Below are 20,390 nucleotides of genomic sequence, written 5' to 3'. Positions count from 1 at the left end.
TCAACATCTCTATACAAATACAAAATCAATACAGTGTTTATGCATGGAATTCAGCTCCCGGGAGATAATCCCGCTTCTGATGTGAGTCTGAGTGCATAGTCATTGCTCTGTGAAGGAGATACTAAGGCTTAAGAAAGGTTTATTTAGAGTTGTGTTTGGAGACATGTTTACCTTGATTGAAAGGTCCTCACAATGTCCACCCTTTCTTTTCCAAATTCAGATTTGCTGGTTCCAGTAACTGGCAAAGATGAATCTGACCGGTTAGCTCAAAATCTGACTAGCAACGTCCCTCATAAACCTGTAGATAACTACACAAAGCAAGTTACTTAACCCGGGAGTGGTCAGGGTCATCATGAGGGATGAAATACAACAACCAAAAAGTACCTTTATTTAATAGCTGTTTTCACATACTGTCCTGTGATCAACAAAAGTATCTAGCACTGTTCTGAAATTTTAAACCCCGCCCATCTGGGACTCTTCGAATGTTAAAACAACTGCCAAGTATTTTTCGCAGGGTGTGTCCGATCCTCTGAATTACAACATGCGTAACTTTTCAACAAAAGCTTCACGTGTTTTGGCTCACACACTGCAGCTCCATTATCTGAAAGGTGCTCAGGCAAAAAGTGTTCATGCTCATTTATTTTATGTACTGAGTGACTTTAATCACCTATATATGGTGGCCCCGAGGGGGCAGAACCCAACAACATTTAATGAAATACATTGGCAAAATATAAAACAACCAAACTGAAATCAATGACTACAAATAGCAGCTTAGTGCAAGGCCAAGGCCTCTTACAGACAAAGATGGGTTTTCAAATGCATCAACATTACTGTTGACATGTAAATAAGAACACAAAACAAAAAAGTAACACAAATGTGAGTCGTGTCTAATGGGCTGCGCTGATGTGACGGAAATTAAATATCCTCTCAGAGCTGTGAAAGAAAAACTGTTAAAATATAAACCATTCCTCGGCTCTGTAGAGCAATCACATGCCTGCACTGTTTGCCTTTTTCAGGAATAAATATACCCAAATAAGGCCCGCTGAATCACTCAGTAACTGTGTGTGTGTGTGTGTGTGTGTGTGTGTGTGTGTGTGTGTGTGTGTGTGTGTGTGTGTGTGTGTGTGTGTGTGTGTGTGTGTGTGTGTCAGTGACTTTGGTATTCCAGCTGAAATTCATTATCCTGCAGACACAGATATCCAAACAGAGCGACTCAGCCTGTTCATACCGTGACTGAAACAACATACCTCCTCTAATCAATAAAGACTGTGTGTGATTTTGGAGAATATCCTCAGACAGTGGTGGGGGGCTTTGCTGAGAAAAAGTACTCTATTACTGAATTTCTATAGAGTAGAAGTGCGAGTTCTTCCTTTTACATTGTTTCATCTGAAGGATAGTTGGAGGTGAATATTTCAGCTATTTCTCCACAACACGAGCAAAATCTTGAGAAAAGTCCAAAAATCAAAGAGGCAGGGATGCGCTGCTGGGGTAGTGGTCAAGACAGATGCCATTGCCGTGTGTCTTACCCCTCACTCTATCCCCAAGTGTCCTGTCTGTCTCAGCACTGTCACTATCACTATCTAATGAAGGCAAAATAAAAAAAAATAAAAAAGAGATCACCCTGATGACAACCCTAAGACATTATAAATATTACTTTCTCGTACTTGACGAAACTTCTCCAGTTGTCACAGGCTGAGTAGAACTAAAGGACATGATACACTGGTGGTGTACGACACGTATGGAGAGAAATTACATCCTTATAATCGGTGACAAATACATGTTTCATTATTTCAGTGCCTTTCAGTGCATTCATGTTGAATTTCCAAATGGGAAAGATGTTTTCCCAAAACATACAATAGCTTGTCACCATTTGATCAGGAAACATTGTAGTGAATATTTTTAAACATGGTATTCTGGTGCCCAGCCCCCACTTGTTAAGAGATCTTTGCACACGCAACTAGAAAAAAACCCCACATACTTCAAAAAACAATATACAGTTCAATATACAGTTCACAGTGCATGTCTGCACCCTCTTGTCTTTTTTCTGGCCAGGCGCTTATTAGTTTTTAATGCATCATTCATCTCGGTTATGATGACATTTTCCTCAGCAGCTCCCCTGCTACACCCGGTTTAGCACCGCAGAGGGTTTCAGGGCATAACCCTCTGAAAGCCTGAGGAGCAGACCAGAACCGAGTCTCAGGTCCATTCTTTCCTCTAGTCCCCCTCAATTCCAGGAGTGCTACAGGTCTTTGGACTGTGCTTACATTTGAATGGACCTGACAGGAGCCCTAAACAAACTAATTTGAGCAAAACGTGTTACATCTTTACTCTAGAAGTCTTCATAGGTCTCAGTCCCTAGTATCTTAGACTCCACTCTGGATCTAAGTCAGACCAGGTCCAAATTATATTGAGTCTAACTAGGTAGGGTTCTCATCTATTGTCTCAGGTTTCGGGGGTTCTGAAAACATCGATCAATGCTTACACGTGGTTGAAATGATTGGCACCTCTGACTTTTCAGTACAGAATTTAGAAGAATTCAGAAATAAATGCAAATTAACCCATTTTGTATAATCAGAATATTTTAATAAAATGACCTAATTTACTGAACAAAGGAAAATAAAAAAACTTAAACTTACATGATAGTGAAATAATACAAACACAAAATGTACCCCAGACACAGTTATTGGCTCCCTTCACTAATATTTAGTAGTGGAACCTTTGGACACAATGACAGCCTCTAAATGTATTTTGTAGCCATCTAGAAGCTTCTTGCACCTGTCTGCTGGTAGTTTCTGCTGCTCCTCCTCTTCCTCCAGTCACCCAATCTTGCCTTGGTAATCTTCAGATTTCATCATTCCTTTGGTACATTCAGTGCCTCCAGTACCAGAGGCGGCACAGCAGCCCGACAGCTTGATACAACCTAACCATGTTTTACTGGAAGTAAGCTGTTCTTTTCCTTATGGGCTTCATTTCGTTGCCTATAAACAAACTGAAGCACTGCATTCCGAAAGAGCTCTACTTCGGTTTCATCTTTCCATAGAACATTATCCCAGAAAGCCTGTGGCTCATCTATGAAAGTTTTTGCAAACATTAGTTTTGCCTTTTTATACCTTTCTTTCAACAGTGGTGTCCTCCTTGGCCTTCGCCCATGGAGCCCTACTTGGTTTAGTGTACGGCGTATGGTACAGGCTGAAACCACCAATCCAGATTGCTCCAGGTCAGCCTGAAGCTCTTTAGATGTCATGCATGGTGTTTTTTCCACAATCCTCATCAACCTTTGCAGACTTCCTTCATTGAGTTTCTTCTTAACACCACGTCCTGGAAGCGTCTTAACAGTTTTAATGACTGAGAAAACTCTTAATAACGTTTTGAACTGTTGAAACAGGGACTTCAAGATTTTTGCTGACAGCCTTGTAGCCTTTGGAATTGTACTATTTTTTTGATGATAGCTTGTCTGATGCTCTCAGACTGATCTCTTGTCTTCGCTATTGTGAAAAAGAAACTTGAAACAATCAGCCCCTTTTTATGCAGTAAAACCATTATATATTTATTTGGTTTGAGGGACTAATTTAAATTTATCTAAAGGGGCCAATAACTGTGTCGAGCATATTTTTATGTCTGTATTTTTTATTTCACTATATGAAAGCATTTTTTTTGTTGTTGTTCAGTAAATTTGGACATTTTATGAAATATTCTGATTATACAAAATTGGTTAATTTGGATTTATTTCTGAAGATATTCTAAATTCTGTACTTAACATTCTGGGATGCCAATAATTTCATGTAAATGAATCATCCACTGGAAGTTTTGAATGGACCAGCTGAAAAACCTGCCAGAGGCTTTCCCAGGAGCTTCAAAGGAATTGGAGATATTTACTGAAAAACACTGTTTTTCTGGACTGAGGTCTGTTCCGGTCTACATGGGTTCAGATTTAATTTGGGTTCAGTCATAACACAATCATAGATAAGCTAGGTATTAAAACCATTTAATTGGAAGTGGACACAAAGGTGAACACACCTAAACTGTCCGTTATATTTTATTATGCACAGTTACGGTAAGAAGAATACATCAAAGTTGACCCGGTAGCGGTAGATGTTCACAGAGGGGCGTTTGGGTTACAGCTTTACTGTTCACCTTCATTTTGAATGTGTGCCCCTAGTAATGTTAGTGCACACATACAATTTGATACCAGTCATGAGACCTTCAGATTAAAACTCATTAACAATGTTTAACCTGAGTTGAACTGCCTGGATTAACGGAAATCTTCACTGTGACCTCTGACCCCAGCTCAGAGCCCCAAGAACTGTACCGCACTGGTGATAAACAAGCTGAGGGTGAAATATATTATAGTATATATATATGGACAGAGAGTGAGAGACAGACAACAAAGAGAGATAATACTTGGATATGTAGCGAGAGACAAAAAAAGGGACAGACTGAAAGGGGGAGGAATTAAAGAAAAGGACAGAAAAATTAAGGCATATTGTGAAATACACAGAGCCTGAAATACAAAGACACTGTCAAACCGATAGACAGCCAGACATCAAGCTGTTGTTTGGTCAGCCACGGAGAACGGTGCTAACACTCATCTAAATACAGTACAAAATAAAAGCATGAGTGTGTTTGAAAAAAAGCCCCCAGGAAAACACATAATTCACATTCTTGTCCTATTTTACAGCCGTTTGGCCTCCATCCCAGAATAACCGTCACACACACACATACACGGAGACACAGACACACCGGCCTGCTGATTTGCATTTTAATAAAATGAGGCCACGATGGCTGCAAGGACAGAGGGGGAGTCATTAGTGGTCATCTTCCTTATTAAAGTAGCTTAGCTAACAGTATCAATAAAATACTTTTGATTATCAGATTCACTGTACCAGCCCCTACCATTATATCCAAGACCAGGACTGAGCGAGTAATTGTTTTTCAATCTAAATCACACATTACACGTTTTCTATTAGTCTAAAACTCACATTATTAACAATAACAAGCTGAAAGAGGTGAAATAATTATCCAACATCTGTTGATTTTGCTGGCTACCATGACAACTGTTTCCTGCAAATTTTAGTCAGCTGTAGGTAAATAATGTGAATTCTAGTTGGACAATTACTGGTCTGGTGTCAACATGTTGCCCTGTTGAACTGCGTTTCCCCCTGTGCTTCCCATAGTGCTGCCTCCATAACTTGGGGTTTATCGTTAGGGTATGATTATATGTGACAGAGGTGGTTGGTTGGGGTTAGGGTAGCCTCAGTGATTCTCGGTAATATAGCTGGTCAAGTATTGTTCCTTATGCACACCTTACTGGAAAAATCAAAATTGTTGTTTTTCGGCTGTTGCCAGCAGCATGTCACATTGCCAAAGGTATTTTTGTGTCATTGCAGATGATCTACAGATGTGCAATGTGACTGAGGTATGGAGCTGCAGTTGGAGTATTGAGTGCTGTGCTAACAAATGGGGCTAGGGGTGCACATGGGGTTGGTTGCAGGTTAAGAGATTTGGAATACAAATTGATGGGGGACACTGGTGTCTGTACTATTTACTCTTGGATAAAGAGGGTTTTGTGAAGGAAGAGCATCACTCTCCGTATCATACTGAGGTTTGAAAAGATAGGACTATGTCTCTGTGCTGTTCCAAAAGAGTCTTTGCCCAGGTGAATTATATAGTGCTAGCTGCTTGCATCATTTTTATTTTCGGTGGTTGAGTGTGAATAACCGACGGATGCCAAATAGCGAGGAGCAGTAGGGAATCTTCGAGTCAAAATTGCAGGACATCATACCACCGTAACATCCCTGAATCAGGATTCAGAGCTTTTAGGATCCTTCAGGTTCCGGGCAGTGAGGCTGGTTGTGCTTTCGGTCTGTGAAGTTAGTGGTGGCTCATTAGCTACAGTGAAAAGCTGTCAACCGAACTGTACCAGACGGGGCCACCAGTCTGATATGAAATTATCAGATCGTCGGTTTGTCATTATTACATGACAACTGTAGCTATTATCAATACATAGCGTGGGAATTTGAATACCATGGTTAAAATTTGAAGTTTATTGAGTCATTTTATAAATTAAATACTAAACTGGCCAAAAATACAAGTCTGGAATTTATTATATTTTAATGCTCTGGAGGGAGCCTTCGAAAGTCAATGGCTTGGGGTTGTAGGCTTAACATATGTGACAGAGAGCCTGTGTTACAGCTGGGAGATTGGAGTTCATCAGACAGGGACGGTCAGACAAAGTGATGCCCTGCGTTGCGTTGTCGAGAACGTAGGACCCAGTGTTTTTGGCGCTTGGCCTAAAAAGCAGATGTTTCAGCCTTTGTCCCTTAGGTTAGCTTTCGGTCATTCTTTTTAAAACCTGTCTCGTGAGAGGCAGCCAACTTTGTGGAAGTGCGGTGTTAAAATTGCTGCAGCGCCCCTTTGAATTGCTGCCTCATAGGTCAAAATGAGGCGTCTTTTGATTCTTAGGAAGCACATTTTCTTGACAATACTTTAACAATTAAACGAATGCCTTCCTGGAATGGACTATCTGAACATTGTGGTGTTTTTTTCTTTTACTTTTAGTCCGAATAGACTACTCCTTTCACCACTGACACTAGTTGGCCTATAAATGATAAACAAGCACCAGTCGACTAATCAAACAATAAACCATCAGGTCAATAATCGTTATTTGAGGTATCATACAGGCGTTGTACCATTTCCATAGTGTACTTTAGTATCATGCATGTCAGGAGTACCGCAGATTATAAGATGATGGCCCAGTGGGAAGCACAGTGTTGCTCCTTGTCTCCTACCTTGGAGATGATGAGCGGCTCTCCGTGCTCCAGGCCGCCCTGCAGGGTGAAGCCCCACGGCGCTCCTCCCTGCAGCCGGGCCTCCACCAGCACCCAGCCGCCGCCGCCGCCTCCTCCTCCTTCTCCTCCTCCTCCTCCTCCTCTGCCCGCCGCCTGCTGGATCCCCGCCTGGCCGCCGCTCTCCATGCCCGGACAGGGAGCGCTTACTCCGGGCTCCTCTGTCCTCAGCCCGGCTGCGGCCCGGCGGACTGAGGAGCCGGGAACCGGACTGAAGAAAAGGATCTCTCCCTCACGAGCGCATTTCCTTCATTCATTTATAACTCCTCGTTAAGAAAAAGGAAAGCAGGAGGTGTCCGAGCAAGGAGCTGAGCCTCCTGCAAAGTGCATTCCTGAAGCGCAGAGAGCGGCCGATCCTCCGGCAGTCAGGCTCCACCAACACCCCGAAACTACCCGCTGGAGTCTGCAGAGAAGGTGCCAAAGTTTATTGAGGGGAGAAAGGGATAAAACTCCAAGATGAACGAAGGTCAGATCAGATCTGTTCAGACAGAAATCCAAACCCCTCTCAATCTCTCTCTCGCTCTCTCTCTCCCTCTCTGTCTCTCCCGAAAATCAGTTTAGCATCACAATAGGATTTACTGCGACTCACTGAGCGAAGAGAAAAGAGAGAGAGAGAGAGAGAGAGAGGTGGAGTGAGGTAGAGTGAGACAGAAGGAGGGGGGTGTGCAGGAGAGGAGAGGGAAAGAAGTTAGAAAGAAAGAAGAGAGGAAGGTAGGAAGGAAGAATAAAAGTAGAAAGGTAGAAAAGAAGGAAGAACAGACAGAAGAGAAAATTGAGGGAGGAGAGAGAGAAAGAAAAAGAAAGAAAACTCCTAAAGAGAGGGGAGAATTGGGAAAAATGAAAAAAAGGAGGAGAGCTGGGATAAAGGGGACACTGGACTGAAAGCAGAGTGTTTCCTCTGTGTGTGCTGATGAGTTGTAATCCAATCCTCCACAGCAGAGATGAACCCTGCAGCAGTAGGGCCCGGCACGGCTTCCATTCACACTGGGACCGGATTACTAGAGAGAGCCCGACCGGACTGCCCGGTGGCTCCAATGGTTGACATCGGCTGCTTGAGGATCAGGTTCGTGTTTGTCAGGTGGCATCTCAGCAGCCGCACGAAACGAAGGCCTCGGTGTGTTTCAGATGAAGTAGTCTGTACAAGATACTTGTCTGACCGTCTCGCGTCCAAGTGTTAATGGTCGTCCAAAGTGCTGGACAATTTGACATTTTGACCTACTTGAGTAGTTAAAGGGGGGGGTGTCTGTGCCAAATTTCACTGCAATCCATCCAGTCGTTGTTTAGACATTTTAGTTAAAACAACAAATGAAGGCCTCGAGGAGCTAAAGGAAAGATCAGGGGATCACCAAAGTCATGTGGATTCATCGTCTGGGAACTTTGAATGTCGCGGCGCTTTCTGTTGCCTCCATTTAGAAGTTTTCTTGGCACGTCTGAGTGACCACACATCTGACCAGGCCTGAGAACGTTAAGAAGGATGTCGGGACTGCCTTATATAGCTCTCTGCCACCACAGTCCAGCGGTTGACTTTTTTTTTTGTGAATGAAACTTGTCTGCAAATGGATGAGAACGGGTAGCCATATATAGCAATTCAGGGGTGACGACCGTGCTAATGATCTCATCTCACAAACAACCACCAACTCACGAACAGGTGGCATTCATCCAGTTGAGGCCAGCACTTTAGACACGTTCGTGCAGTTAAAAGAACCGGAACACTTGTAGCTTCAAGCGTCATGAAAAAAACAGCGAGGGAGGTTTAGGATGAGGATTAGTTGAAGTAAGTCTCAGTGAGAATGTTGCATCAGCAGTGATGCTCCAACCGCGGTGTCCAAGCTTGCTTCAAAACTGCAAAGGTCTGGTGACACGTGAACCAGTTTAAGACTTGATATCTTATCATTGCACCTGCGGTTGATTTGGAAAGTGGTCTGAACCACTGCTTATAAAGTTCAGTGAGTCACACACACACACACACGTGGTCAGAAGTGATTGCCTAGATTTGGCTCCCAACGGTTGATACAGCACACACGGAACAAATGAAATCAGTTCAATGACACAACTCCAAAAATGGCAAGAACCCTACTCTGAACCGGTCTTCTGTGAAGTTGAGAAAATGCGTAACGTGAAATTATACAGAAGCAAACCTGCAAAGATCCATCTTCATTAAATTCAGCTGCCGTTGCGAACTTCGGTGGCCAGCCTCACGTCCCACCAAGGCCGCAGGTGTCCTGCATGGGCCAGGTTCCACAAATCAGCAGCTAACCTGTTACAAGTTTCAAGTATCGCTGAATCAGTTCCAGACCAGATGCGACCCATCCATGTAAGACCTGACTCTTACCTGTAATCTAAAAGGCTCAGACCTGGCTGCTGGTGTGGGCAGTGCAGGCAAAAGCTTTGGGCGCTAGGGCGATTTTATGCATTCCACTGACAGCAGTGATAACGCTACCGCGGACTTCTACCAAAGTAAAATCCCGTTACAGCAGCCGTCCTTCAGCTTGAGCTGGGCGTGTCGGTACTGGGGAATGCGGTTTGACTGATGTGTCGGCATATCGGCTGACAGGGGTCACAGGTCGCAGGTCGCAGGGGCTTTCCAAAGAGGAGAGAGGAGCCCGGTTTCTGGGTGAAAACGGTTCAGGTGACACACACGTCATTTCTTTAAATGTCAGGAGCCTTCAGGTACGGTGACGTTTTTGCCTCTTAAGCTCAGTCTGATGGTTGGTGGTCAAACAGAAGACAGATGAGACTGTCTTCTTCCCACTATGTCTCTGGCGCTCTGTCTCACAGTCAAATAAGCCTTGTTGACAGGACAAGATGAATTTTAAACTTCAGGGCTTTAAGGTCAACTCAGCAGCTTTTAAAAGGATTGTATGTGAATAAGAGGCTGAGTCTGCAAAGGCGTAGCAACACCAGCTCAGAGATGTTGTGACTGCATCTAATTTTCTTCAACAGAGGGCTTTAGAGTTTATAGTCTGGGATTATTCTGTCATACTGGCAAAAGCTGAAGGATAAGTAAGTGGACCTTGAGTTGAGCTTTTGTTTCTGAAAGGGAAATAGAGATATCTCATCGCTGTGTAAAGCAGTTTGTCCTTTGAAGGCCAGCGCTGAAGAAGAGGCGGCAGAGTATGCAGTGCGTGATCACAGGTCGCCATCCAGAGGAATATCAGAGAACTGCAATCATCTGCTCCACATATTATTGCAGAAGAGAAGATACATTTTATTTTCCCAAATGGAAATACTAGCTGTTAGGCAAACTGTGTTTTAGCTGATTTTACTCACAGGTCAGTCTACAGTTGCCCTTTTAAAAATAATCTTTTAATAATATTTTCAATAATATGAGTAAACTTAAATAACCCTGAACTAAGCATATAATATTTAAGGTTTACAGATGACAATCAAGGAACTAAACTTTCTACAGGTCCGTTATTTATACATGTACATTTAATTTTATAATATACATATACAGTCCAAAGTTGAGAAGACAAATTCCTGCACATTTACTTAAAATGCAGTTACTGTGATTCCGATAAGGCACTGAGTCAAATGTGTAAATACCAGAGAAAGAAATATAAATTATTCTTATATAAATGTGCAATTCAAAAAACATGTTTTAAAAAACACTGTCAATCAAAGCTGGTACTTCATAATAACCATTAGTCATTAGAGATTTAGATTTCACCATAACCTAAATATGTAAATTTTTAAAAATTTAAAACTTTTTACATGTAAAGATTTATAAAAAAAAAAAAAAAAAAAGGGGCAACTTAAAGGTCTAAAAACTTAAATATTTTTACAACTGTGCAGCAGCTGATAATGAGCTTGAAATTGGAATAAAATCTCAGGTTATATAAGAAAAGCAAAATTTAACATCTTGTTACAAACAATGCAGTGTTTGAAAGTTACAGTACTTCAATGGTAGGATTGCCAGTTAACATTATAACATGTCAAATAATGGAAGCACATTAAATTGTCAAGTTTGATTACATTTTTAAATCATCTTATCAGTTCTTGACAACGACTGACAAGTCTTCAAAATCATCAAACTCAACATTTAAAAAAAAAAAAAAAAAAAAAAAAAAAAAGGTTTTGGTAATAATGTAGCTTTTCCCCCATTAATGCTAAAACAAAAATAAATAAATAGGTACATTACATGTCAAAGATGTTTGTTCGAATATCCTGTCTGAATCTTAGCACTTCAGAAAAAAAAAAAAAAAGTGACAAAGGTGAGTTTTTAATGGCTGAATTCTTCAAGTTTAAAAAAAACCTTGTTCTGTAAGCATCAAAATTATGTCTCAAATTCACCAGAAAACTGGAGGTTGAAGTTTTCAAGGCTGACAGATTCTCTGGTGGCAATTTGACAGCTGAGGACCATTTCCTGTCCAGAGCTGGACAGAAGTTAGCTGTAAAAACGCCATTGTTCAACTCGGACAGCTGACTTGTGATTAAATGCCTCTCAACAGAAACATTTCTCTGAAACAACACAAAACATTAGACACAGAACATTACATTAGTTAGTAAAATTGTACACTGAGCACAGGGAATGAAGCTGAAGTTTAACATTTTTCTCAAACTATTCTTCCTGGTTTAATCAAATCTTCTTTCTGTGAAGGCTCTCTGGATTAAGTTTCAGCAACAAGTTATTCACAACAAATTTTAAAGTACTGTAGTGCTTTAGGAATACTTATTTCTGTTGTGGTTTTACCCACAGTAGTGGAATCCTGACAAAGCCGTCAATCAACCCTTTCTGCTCCAGAGTCACGTATGATTTGATGATTCCGAGACTTTTCTAGTGCCACCAAAAGATAAAAATGTCCATTGTCAAACACTTTGGTTCTTGACAGACTACCTACAAATCTAATTGAGATGCTAATCCTATGTATGTTAACATGCTATTGTTTGCATGGTACCTTTGGCAAGTTACTATGGTAGTGTGAAACATATTGTAGCATGCTAACTCTTTCATATTAGCCTTCTGACATTTGACATGTACAAACTGATTCTAATCGCTATGTCTGTAAATTAGTATTAGAGTAGTGAAATATTACTAAGTGCCAATGTCACAAATGAAAGCATTAGTAACGGCATGTTAACCTGCAAGCAGTGACATTAGCATGTAACTTAGTGAAATAATACTAAGTGTTAATATTACTTAAGCTATTACTAAATGATGGCATGTTAACATGCAGGTACATTAGAATACTGTTAGCACGTCACTGCATTCGCTAAACTGTATTTAAAACCTAAAATATGCCATCGAGCTTGTTAGATTGAGCAGAAATCCCAGCAAAGACCGACAGAGTGCACTTCAGAAGTTGAGCCAAGTTTGACAACATTGGCCACAGCCAGATGAGCTGAGTGTGAGATGGCCAAAAAGAGAACAGCAAATTTTTCTTTCTTCCAGCAATTTTGTTTTCTGGTGCGTAGTGAATGTTACAGCCTCACAAGGCTGCCAGCACGGCTGCAGACTTTTGTTTTTACCTGTGACTTATTTCGTAGTTTGTCCATCATTCCTACCAGTTAAGCTCTATACACATGACCAGCATTATGAGCTGCATGTACCACCTGATGGGCAGGGATAGATACAGGTCACCAAAGAGCCCAACAGATTAATGTGTGTTTCCATCCCTTTCTGTTATGCTAATATTAGGGAGTTGGTTCTTTAAGATAAACAGCCGGTGGCACTAAGTCTCCAGTCAACGCCATTAAACCAATGCAGCAGAAGTGGGTTCCACAAGGTGATGTTATTAAAAGAGCTCTCATCAAACCTCAAACGATGGGAAACAATGTAGAAAAACATGATGGAAATATGACATTTCTGTTTGTTTCATGTATTAAATGGGGGACGATTACAGTCCCCTCATCGCTCCACAGATCTGATATTTTTGTGTCTGGGTCTATTTTTTTGTCTCTTCAGTGGAACAGAAGCTTGACATTGCATGATTTAGTCACCAAGTCTGTTTCCTTTGCCCTTGCCACATCTTGCATTTATCGATACACCAAATTTTCCTCCTCAGCCCAAGTATAAAAACGTTTTTTTGCAATATTTCGGCTTTTTTCAAATTTTCAGCGTTTCCAGTTAGGTTTTTTTTTTCTAGTACAAATTGAAAATGTACAAAAAACAGGTGGATGGAAATGCACCTACAGACAAGGTAGGGGGGGTTAGAAAGTATTTAGAGTTGGACTTAAACATTGTTGTTCTTGGTCTCCATGGAATTTGTTGATAATAACAATAATGTAGAGTAACACCAAACTTATCCTTTGAGCAAAATTATAACAACAACTTATTGGAGTGTCAGAAGCCTGTAACTTGGAATGAGATGACTGCTGATGAGTAATGTTATCATTAGGACTGCCCCAAAGCAAAGATTTTTCTAGTTGACTAGTAGTCGTTAGTGCAAACCATTAGTCGACAAACTGACAAAAATATATATATAAATAAAAGATATATATTAGATATATAAAAATAGATGTGTGTGTGTGTGAGAAAATGGTTTGATTTCCACGGCTGAGAAAGAATGTTATACGTAAGACTGTTAATACTGAGCTATATTACAGCGATATAAAAAAACCTTAATAATGAGCCCTAAGGGAAATCATTTAGCCTTCCCAGCCCCCATGAACACTTGGATAAGCCTAATAGTGCTTATTTATCTAGGCTATCTAACAGTAGAGTGAGCAGCCATGCTAAGTGGCTAACGTTAGGCTACTTACATGTTGATACATGTTGTTGATAATAAGCCATGTTTGAGGTGGTCGAATGATAGCTGAATGTTTTCCTGCAGAGTTTGAATGTCACATGCTTGAGGTTGTCCTCTACCCTCTCGAAATGATCTCACACTTTGGCTTTCCTGCCTGACATATGTAATTACTATCTAATAGCCACAGGGACCAGCTGTGTAAACAATCTCTGTCCGTGACTTACTTGTTCGCCTAAGACTCCTATCAATGAGTAACGTTTTGTTGACTATTAGGGGCAGCCCTAGTTAACAGGAATGATGTTAGGAATGATGGCTAAAGCTACGAGAATAAGACTCAAATAGAAAAAAAAAAAAAATCACTCTATGTCGGACTTAAGCTCCTCTGACAGTGAAACACTAAACTTCCTGTGACACGCTGTGGATGGTCTCAATTATCCTCTTCTTCAGTTTTTTCACTTTGTCTGGTGGCGTCTCGTTCAGACACTCTTCCACGTATTTCAGGAACCCAGCATGCGGTGACACCAATTGACTATGACAGAACGTCCGCATGAAATCCAGCATCTCGCTGGTAGTGGGTGGCACCCTGCGGCTCGCTCGTTTGCGTCCCGAAACTCGGCTGTCAGTACGAGAGGAGGATGTGGAGGGGGATGGGGAGGAAGAGGGAGAGGATTGCTGGGAATGTGGGGGAGTAGGTGAAGGTGGGGCTTCAAGGCTCCTCGGTTTGATATTCAGTTTGGTAGCCGTTGGATTGGCAGTGTGGTAGTGTAGGGAGGAGGGCGGGGCTTGGCTGTCCAGGTGGGGGAGGCTGGACTCATGCGGTTCATGGAAATGAAGGTCTTCAGGTCGCTCGTCCTCATCACAGGAGTCACAGAGGAACATCAGCTCACTGTAGTGTTTCCACTTTGGAAGGTAAAAGTCTTCTGAACCACATGTTTTGTTTGAGCTGACCGCCTTGTGCTCACGTTGGAAGATGGTTCGCAAGTTCCTGAACTTTGTCTTTATGTCTTCCACTGAAGAATGAAGAATAACAGAACTTGTTAGTCTCAGCTGATAAAACTACTTTTCCTAAGTGGTGTAAATAACTATTTTGTTGAGATCAAAGTTTGATTCTTAACATCTGAAACTGATTAATTAAAATATGTCTACACCAGCTCTTCCGAAGTTCTCTGGTTTTTGTTGTTTGCTCTTGTACATCAAATTTATGGAATATTTCTCACTATCAAAGTTCTCGTCACAACAAAACAATAACACTAATACCACCATCGTTACCTGTGAATGGTAATGGCTCATTGTCAGACAGGAGGCTGCTAAGCGTCTCTAACAGGCTCTGTCTAAGCAGACGGTTCCTGTAGCTCTCTGACTTGTGGTTCCACAGACAGCTGTGCTCTGAAAGAGGGGAAAGACCTTCAATTCTCGGTTGAACACAAAATAAAAACACACCTATGACAATTTTCCTCCTGCATTATTCCTCTCATGTTATTTAAAATTGTGGCCTCCGCTGACATGAGGTTAGTTTAAAGTTTGACATTGATCAGCTGGACTCAGCTGACTAATGTCAATACAGCAGGTCCAAGTTATTTAAAAGAAAAGCATGGAGCCATAGCTCTGCCTTCCTGTTCCTCTTAAACATCCTGTGGTCCATCTATCAAACAGACTGGATACAGGAACTGGCTGTATAAACCTGAAAACACCAGCTGAAATTATATTTTTACCATTAGATTATGATCCCTAATTATTATTTCAGTCTTTTTAGTACAGCTCTCACTGAATTTACTATTCTTCCCATTCTAACCAGTAAAACACAACCAACAGGAGAGTGAAGTAACTGTCAGTCAAGCCTGGTCATTACTCTCCTTCACAGTCTTACATTTAACAAATTTAACAGCAACATTGATAATTTGAACCAAAACAATGATGCCACCTACCAGAGTAAAATGATATGAGCTGCTGGACTTTGGCCTCACTCCAGTGGCTGCGAGAGTCTGTGCTCAGTCTGCTGTCTGACTGAACTGGACCAGTTACAGAGAAATTTAGAGGGGAGGGGGTTGTACAAGGTTTGGTGTCCAGTGGTGAAGTAGTTGGAGAGGCTGGGAGTGTGGAAGGAGCTGTTTGGCTTGGTAGTCTGAGACTATCTGGAGACGCAGAGAGAAACATTTGGTATGTAGCACTGGTGTTGGTTTTGGCGTTGCTCTGATTGGAGCTGGAGGGAGCAGAGGGGTTATTGATCTTAATGCTATTGGTTTGGATGGAGCTGGAGGAGAAGCTGCTCAGGGTGGAGGAGGGTGTTTGGTTTCCATGGTCCAGATCATTGTCTTCCTGTGACATCAGTATCTGCAAGTCGTCTGTGTTGTCGTCTTCGTCGCTGGACTCGCAGAGGAAGAGCAGCTGCTTGTAGTGTTTCCATTTGGACACGTAGAGTTTGTCAGACGCCCTGCTGGCCTGGACCGCCTTATATTCACGGTTAAAGACTGTCCGAAGGTTCTTGAACTTGCACTTTATGTCTTCAACTGCAAAACACCAACAAAGGAGTCATGTTGCATTCCACTGGTCCATTAATTAATACTCACATCTTCTATTTAAACTTTGTTCTCATAAGTATATATTTTTTTTTCACTGTTAAATTTTAGTTTGTGGTTTTTTGTTGTGCCATTAACTTAACTCAAACTAAATTAAGGAATATTTTCTATATTATGATGTGATATGTTTGATGTGAAAGTGTCTCTCAGTGGAAAACTTGATAATTTTCACCTAATCTGCAGCTCTAAAGTGCTTTTTTGAATCTCTTAGGTCATAGTTTTTTGTTTTACAGAGTTTTAAAGTAGTTCAGTCTGAGTTCTCAAACCAAACCTGTTTCCAGCAGCAGCAGGCAGCTGTTGTCAGCAAAGAAGCTCTAATAAACCCACTGGACATCACCTGCCCAGCCCCACACAGCACACAGACACGTTTAGAGATTAGCTGGTGAAGAAAGTGGAACATTTAGCAGCTAAAGAGACAGATCTTTCTCAGGAGTTGGTAGAGACCAAATGCTAAAAGCAGAGTGAATATTGGATAGATTCATCAGGTGGACACAAGCACGACTGCAATGGGATGATAATGTTGCTCGATAGAATCTGGAAATTGGCAGCTCTTTGTTAACATGTTTGCAATTAAAGTTTCTGTTAATATGCAAACCTTGTGATATGTAGTTTAGCTGCTGTTTAATAGATAAATGGAGGAAAAAAAAAAAAAAAAGACCTTTCATGACCATTCTTCATTTGAAAAATTTGTTTGTCACCAAATTTCACTGATGAGACCATTGTAGATTAACACGTACACACATGGGACTTTAAGAATATGCTATCACTATACATTTATAATTCTACTGGTTTTAAAATTAACTGTACATGTATACCAGTTGTAGGCTACTTATAAGGACAGTTTCAACGTTTTGGGAAATACACTTAATCTCTTTCTGTCTTAGAGTGAGATGAAAAAATCACTATCAATCCCATTTTCTGGGCTTTAAGTAGCTGGAGTTAGAATGTGGTTAGCTTAGTTTAGCATAAAGACTGTAGGTAGGGGAAAACAGTTAGCCTGGCTCTGTCCAAAGTTTAAAATACACCTACCAAACCACTCAAGTCCACTTATTAACATGTTGTATCTTATTTGTTTAATCTGCACATAAACAGAAATGTAAAAAATGATTTTTTTACGTTTTAGGGAAACTTATGTGCTGGAACTATTTCTACCCTATACAGGTTAGCCATCTGCCCTGTAGTTCTGTTCTTGGTCTCCGGCTATGGCACGGGTTGCCGGGTACAGGTCGGTGAGCACAGGTTTTAGTTGTGATCCCTGTACAGGAACGGCGTTACCAGGCCTGGCAACCTCACTGGGATGACAAGACATTAGGAAGCTGCACACAATCACTGCGTCTGAACGTGAATAAAAGTATAGTGAAATGTTGAACTACTCCTTTAAAGCAATGATTCTAAAGTTGGGGACAGCGCCTGCCAAAGTTCATGGAGTCAAAGGAGGGTTTGAGGGATGACAATAAAATATTGAACAATGTTGGTCCAACAGAGAAAAGTGAAACATCCTTCCGTGATTTGCCATTTGGATGTAAGGGTTCACATGTCCATTAATGTGTAACCCTCTGACCAAGAATACCTGAACGTGCAAATACCGCTAACTTTACTTTAAGCTCCAGTAGGAATTGAACCCCTAACCCTGATGTGTTGGGATGTAGCCATTAAAAGGAGCAGGACCATGTGAGATTTACCTGAGAAAGACACTAAGTGGTCAGACAGCTGGCCTCTCAGAGCCTCCAAAAGCCTCAGTCTGAGCTGACGGTTGTTGTGGTTTTCAGACTTCTTGTTCCACAGACAGTTATGCTCTGTGCACAACAACACACAACAACTCTCATCAGCTATAAAACACTGTCATTGTAAGAATCCAAATGATCAAGTATTTATTGTGAAGCTGTCGTCGGTGTTTTGTTTACCGGAGTAGAAGGCTATCAGGGCACGCTCTCTCTCTTCAGTCCAGTAACATTTAACCATCATGTTGGTAGGGACACAGGAGGATGAGGTGGAGGGGAACGAGGTGGATGGGGTGGGTAGGAAGGAGATGATCAGTCCTGGGGATGTAAGGACAGACTGGGTCTCCTCCTGTGGAAGAGTCAATGGCGACAGCGGTTGGTCATCAACACCGTCATCGTGGTCCCAGCAGCCCTGCAGGAACATCAGCTGCTGGTAGTACTTCCACTGCGGCACGAACACATCATCCGACCTGCACACCTTGCTTGCCTTTACCATTTTGTACTGACGCTGAAAGGTGGTACGGAGGTTCTTGAACTTATTCTTAATGTCTTCCACTGGAAAGAAGTTTAAGATTAGATTTTTTTCCCTTCCAAAATGCAGCTTTGAACGTCACTGGATCTGCCTGCAGTCTTACCTGTGAAAGGAACAGGTGGGGGGTGAGCTGACAGAAGGATCCTCAGGTGTTCCAAGGTTTTCCATCGCAGCTGTCGGTTCTTGTAGCTCTCTGACTTGTGGTTCCAGAGACAACTGTGCTCTAGGAAATGAAAAACAAAACAAACAAACAAAAAAAGCGAAAAAAACAAAAACAAATCCTTGACCGCAGCAACATTGCTTAACATTGCCTTCTTGTTCTTGGCTAATGTTGGTTCATCATATAAAATGAAGTACGTTCGGGCTGGAGGTCAACAAGAGCCTCCGCTAGAGGAGACCGCGCATCAAATGTCGCACCACGAGTTCAACAAGACATCTTGGCAAGACATGTTATGGCAGCCCGGATGTCCGGGACACTTTACAAGAAATTAATTACTTTCAAAATGGCTAACTCAGAGTGACTTTAAGTCATTAATCTAAAGAGTGTGTGTTTATAGGACAGTCAATATAACCCATTACCCATTCTTGGAATGTGGTATCAGCCTTACGTTACATACTTGAGAGCAGTATGATGAAGTCGTTACTTTGACAATGATGATAGGGAGGATATCTTTCAGCTGTGGTTTAGCTCAGGTGTCGTCATTTCTTTCTGGTGCTCCCTGGTCTCTGGTTAGCCGAGTTGCTTCGGTCAGGTGCGCATGTTGTCTACATAGTCATGGCGTTTTTTTTTTATGAGAGCTTCACGAGTCTTTAACCATTACGCCAGCAGTCGCATTCGCCACCTGCGCCGTTGCTTCTGTACAATTATTCTACTGTGCATTAGACATAAGACTAAAATGTCCAGAATAATTATCAACTTGATGAAGTTGACTTGATATGTGAGACTAAAACTCAGTTTTATGTGTTCAATGTAACTTTAGAAAATGAATACTGCTGTCAACCTAAAATCTAACGTCAGGTACAGAGTAATAACAAAAATGCTGAAAAACTAAAAAAATTACGTGGATTTCTTCCCATCCACTCAATTTCCAAACCATTTAAATTGAATTAGAAAGCCTACAAACTTGGTTTACTTCATTTAATTATATTCAGGCCTACAGATGACAAGTTAACAAAACATAAAGAGAGACAAAGAAGCCGTCGTTGCTGTATTTTGGAAGAGTAACAGCCAACTTGACTTCAGTTGCTAGTCGCCATTGCTGTTATCTGTCCGTGTCGCTCATTGCTAACAGCCGTCGGTCTCATCGAGCAACGGTTGCCAGCAAATGTTGCAGCTTCCGACAAAACACCGATGAAAACAGCAACTTTTAAAACAGTTTAACCATGGACTAAAAAGTTGCTGTTGCAAAGTTGACTTACTGGAGAAAAACGCTATGAGTGCCCTCTCTTTCTCCTCCGTCCAGTATCTCTCCAGTGTGAAGCTGAATGGAGACACCTCCATATTTGTCGTTACCGTTTGGTCCGTCTGTACTCGGCTGGTAGGTCACATGACGCACAATCCAGGCTCTGATTGGACGATTTATGAACATACTTGAGCAATGACCCATATTGCCCAGTAGAGGTCACTGACCATATGACAACTGACAGACACTTCTATTCTACATTTCATTTTTAAAAATTTAATTTAGATGATTAGAAATTAAATTATATTTACCTTTACCTTTTACATTTTTTTAAATAATAATATTCATAATATAGCTACAATAAATGTTGAGATTGAAAGTTCATCCTTGACCTTAACCTTGGAAAAAACAGTTGACAGTCTCACCACAAAGTCCATTTAACAGCTGTTCCGGAGCTTTTGATCATTTCAAGAATGGACCTTCAATCTAAATCAAGCAGAGATGGAGGGGAAGTCCTTAAGGTGCTCAGAAAAATGCAAAGTTTGAAAATGTACAATTCCATGACAACAGGCCATTCTATTTGCTGAGGAAGATCATGTAATACAGCTGAAAGGTCCAGAACAG

General features: G+C 41.4%; 2 protein-coding genes across 5 annotated transcripts in view; both read right to left on the bottom strand.

The window, feature by feature from the left end:
- The window catches only part of shroom3 (shroom family member 3), a 71,763-nt gene extending 64,357 nt beyond the window's left edge, over positions 1-7,406 (bottom strand). The window contains exon 1 of the mRNA XM_040158220.1: positions 6,789-7,406. Within this exon, the coding sequence (XP_040014154.1) occupies positions 6,789-6,974 (186 nt within the window). The 5' untranslated portion in view covers positions 6,975-7,406. The remainder of the gene's footprint in view (positions 1-6,788) is intronic.
- A 6,476-nt stretch (positions 7,407-13,882) lies between these two features.
- Positions 13,883-19,883, bottom strand: LOC120806144. Of its 4 annotated transcripts, none has more exons than XM_040156939.1 (7): positions 19,783-19,883; positions 18,467-18,586; positions 18,015-18,386; positions 17,793-17,906; positions 15,460-16,041; positions 14,804-14,920; positions 13,883-14,544 (listed from the first exon to the last, which is right to left on the bottom strand). In XM_040156939.1, the coding sequence occupies exons 1-7, from the start codon at positions 19,862-19,864 to the stop codon at positions 13,931-13,933; spliced, it is 2,001 nt and encodes a 666-aa protein (XP_040012873.1). In that variant the 5' UTR covers positions 19,865-19,883; the 3' UTR covers positions 13,883-13,930. The 4 variants fall into 4 exon arrangements, with proteins under 4 accessions (XP_040012873.1, XP_040012875.1, XP_040012876.1 ...); XM_040156941.1 differs by having other exon boundaries at positions 18,015-18,243; positions 18,325-18,386; positions 18,467-19,875; XM_040156942.1 differs by having other exon boundaries at positions 18,015-18,180; positions 18,325-18,386; positions 18,467-19,875.
- Between the last annotated feature and the right edge of the window lie 507 nt (positions 19,884-20,390).

Source organism: Xiphias gladius, chromosome 20, assembly GCF_016859285.1.
Source record: "Xiphias gladius isolate SHS-SW01 ecotype Sanya breed wild chromosome 20, ASM1685928v1, whole genome shotgun sequence".
Taxonomy (NCBI): Eukaryota; Metazoa; Chordata; class Actinopteri; order Istiophoriformes; family Xiphiidae; genus Xiphias; species Xiphias gladius.
Note: the sequence above shows the minus strand (reverse complement) of the source record. Positions and strands in the feature narration are given on the sequence as shown.

Bases quoted from the DNA above. Each gene is read 5' to 3' on its own strand.
- LOC120806144 (XM_040156938.1), bottom strand. From the start codon at position 18,671: ATGTTAAGCAATGTTGCTGCGGTCAAGGATTTGTTTTTGTTTTTTTCG. The intron at 18,387-18,466 runs GTAAGACTGCAG...ACTTCTTTCCAG, and splicing joins CCCACCTGTTCCTTTCACAG to TGGAAGACATTAAGAATAAG. The intron at 14,921-15,459 runs GTAGGTGGCATC...CCCCTCTTTCAG, and splicing joins GCTCATATCATTTTACTCTG to AGCACAGCTGTCTGTGGAAC.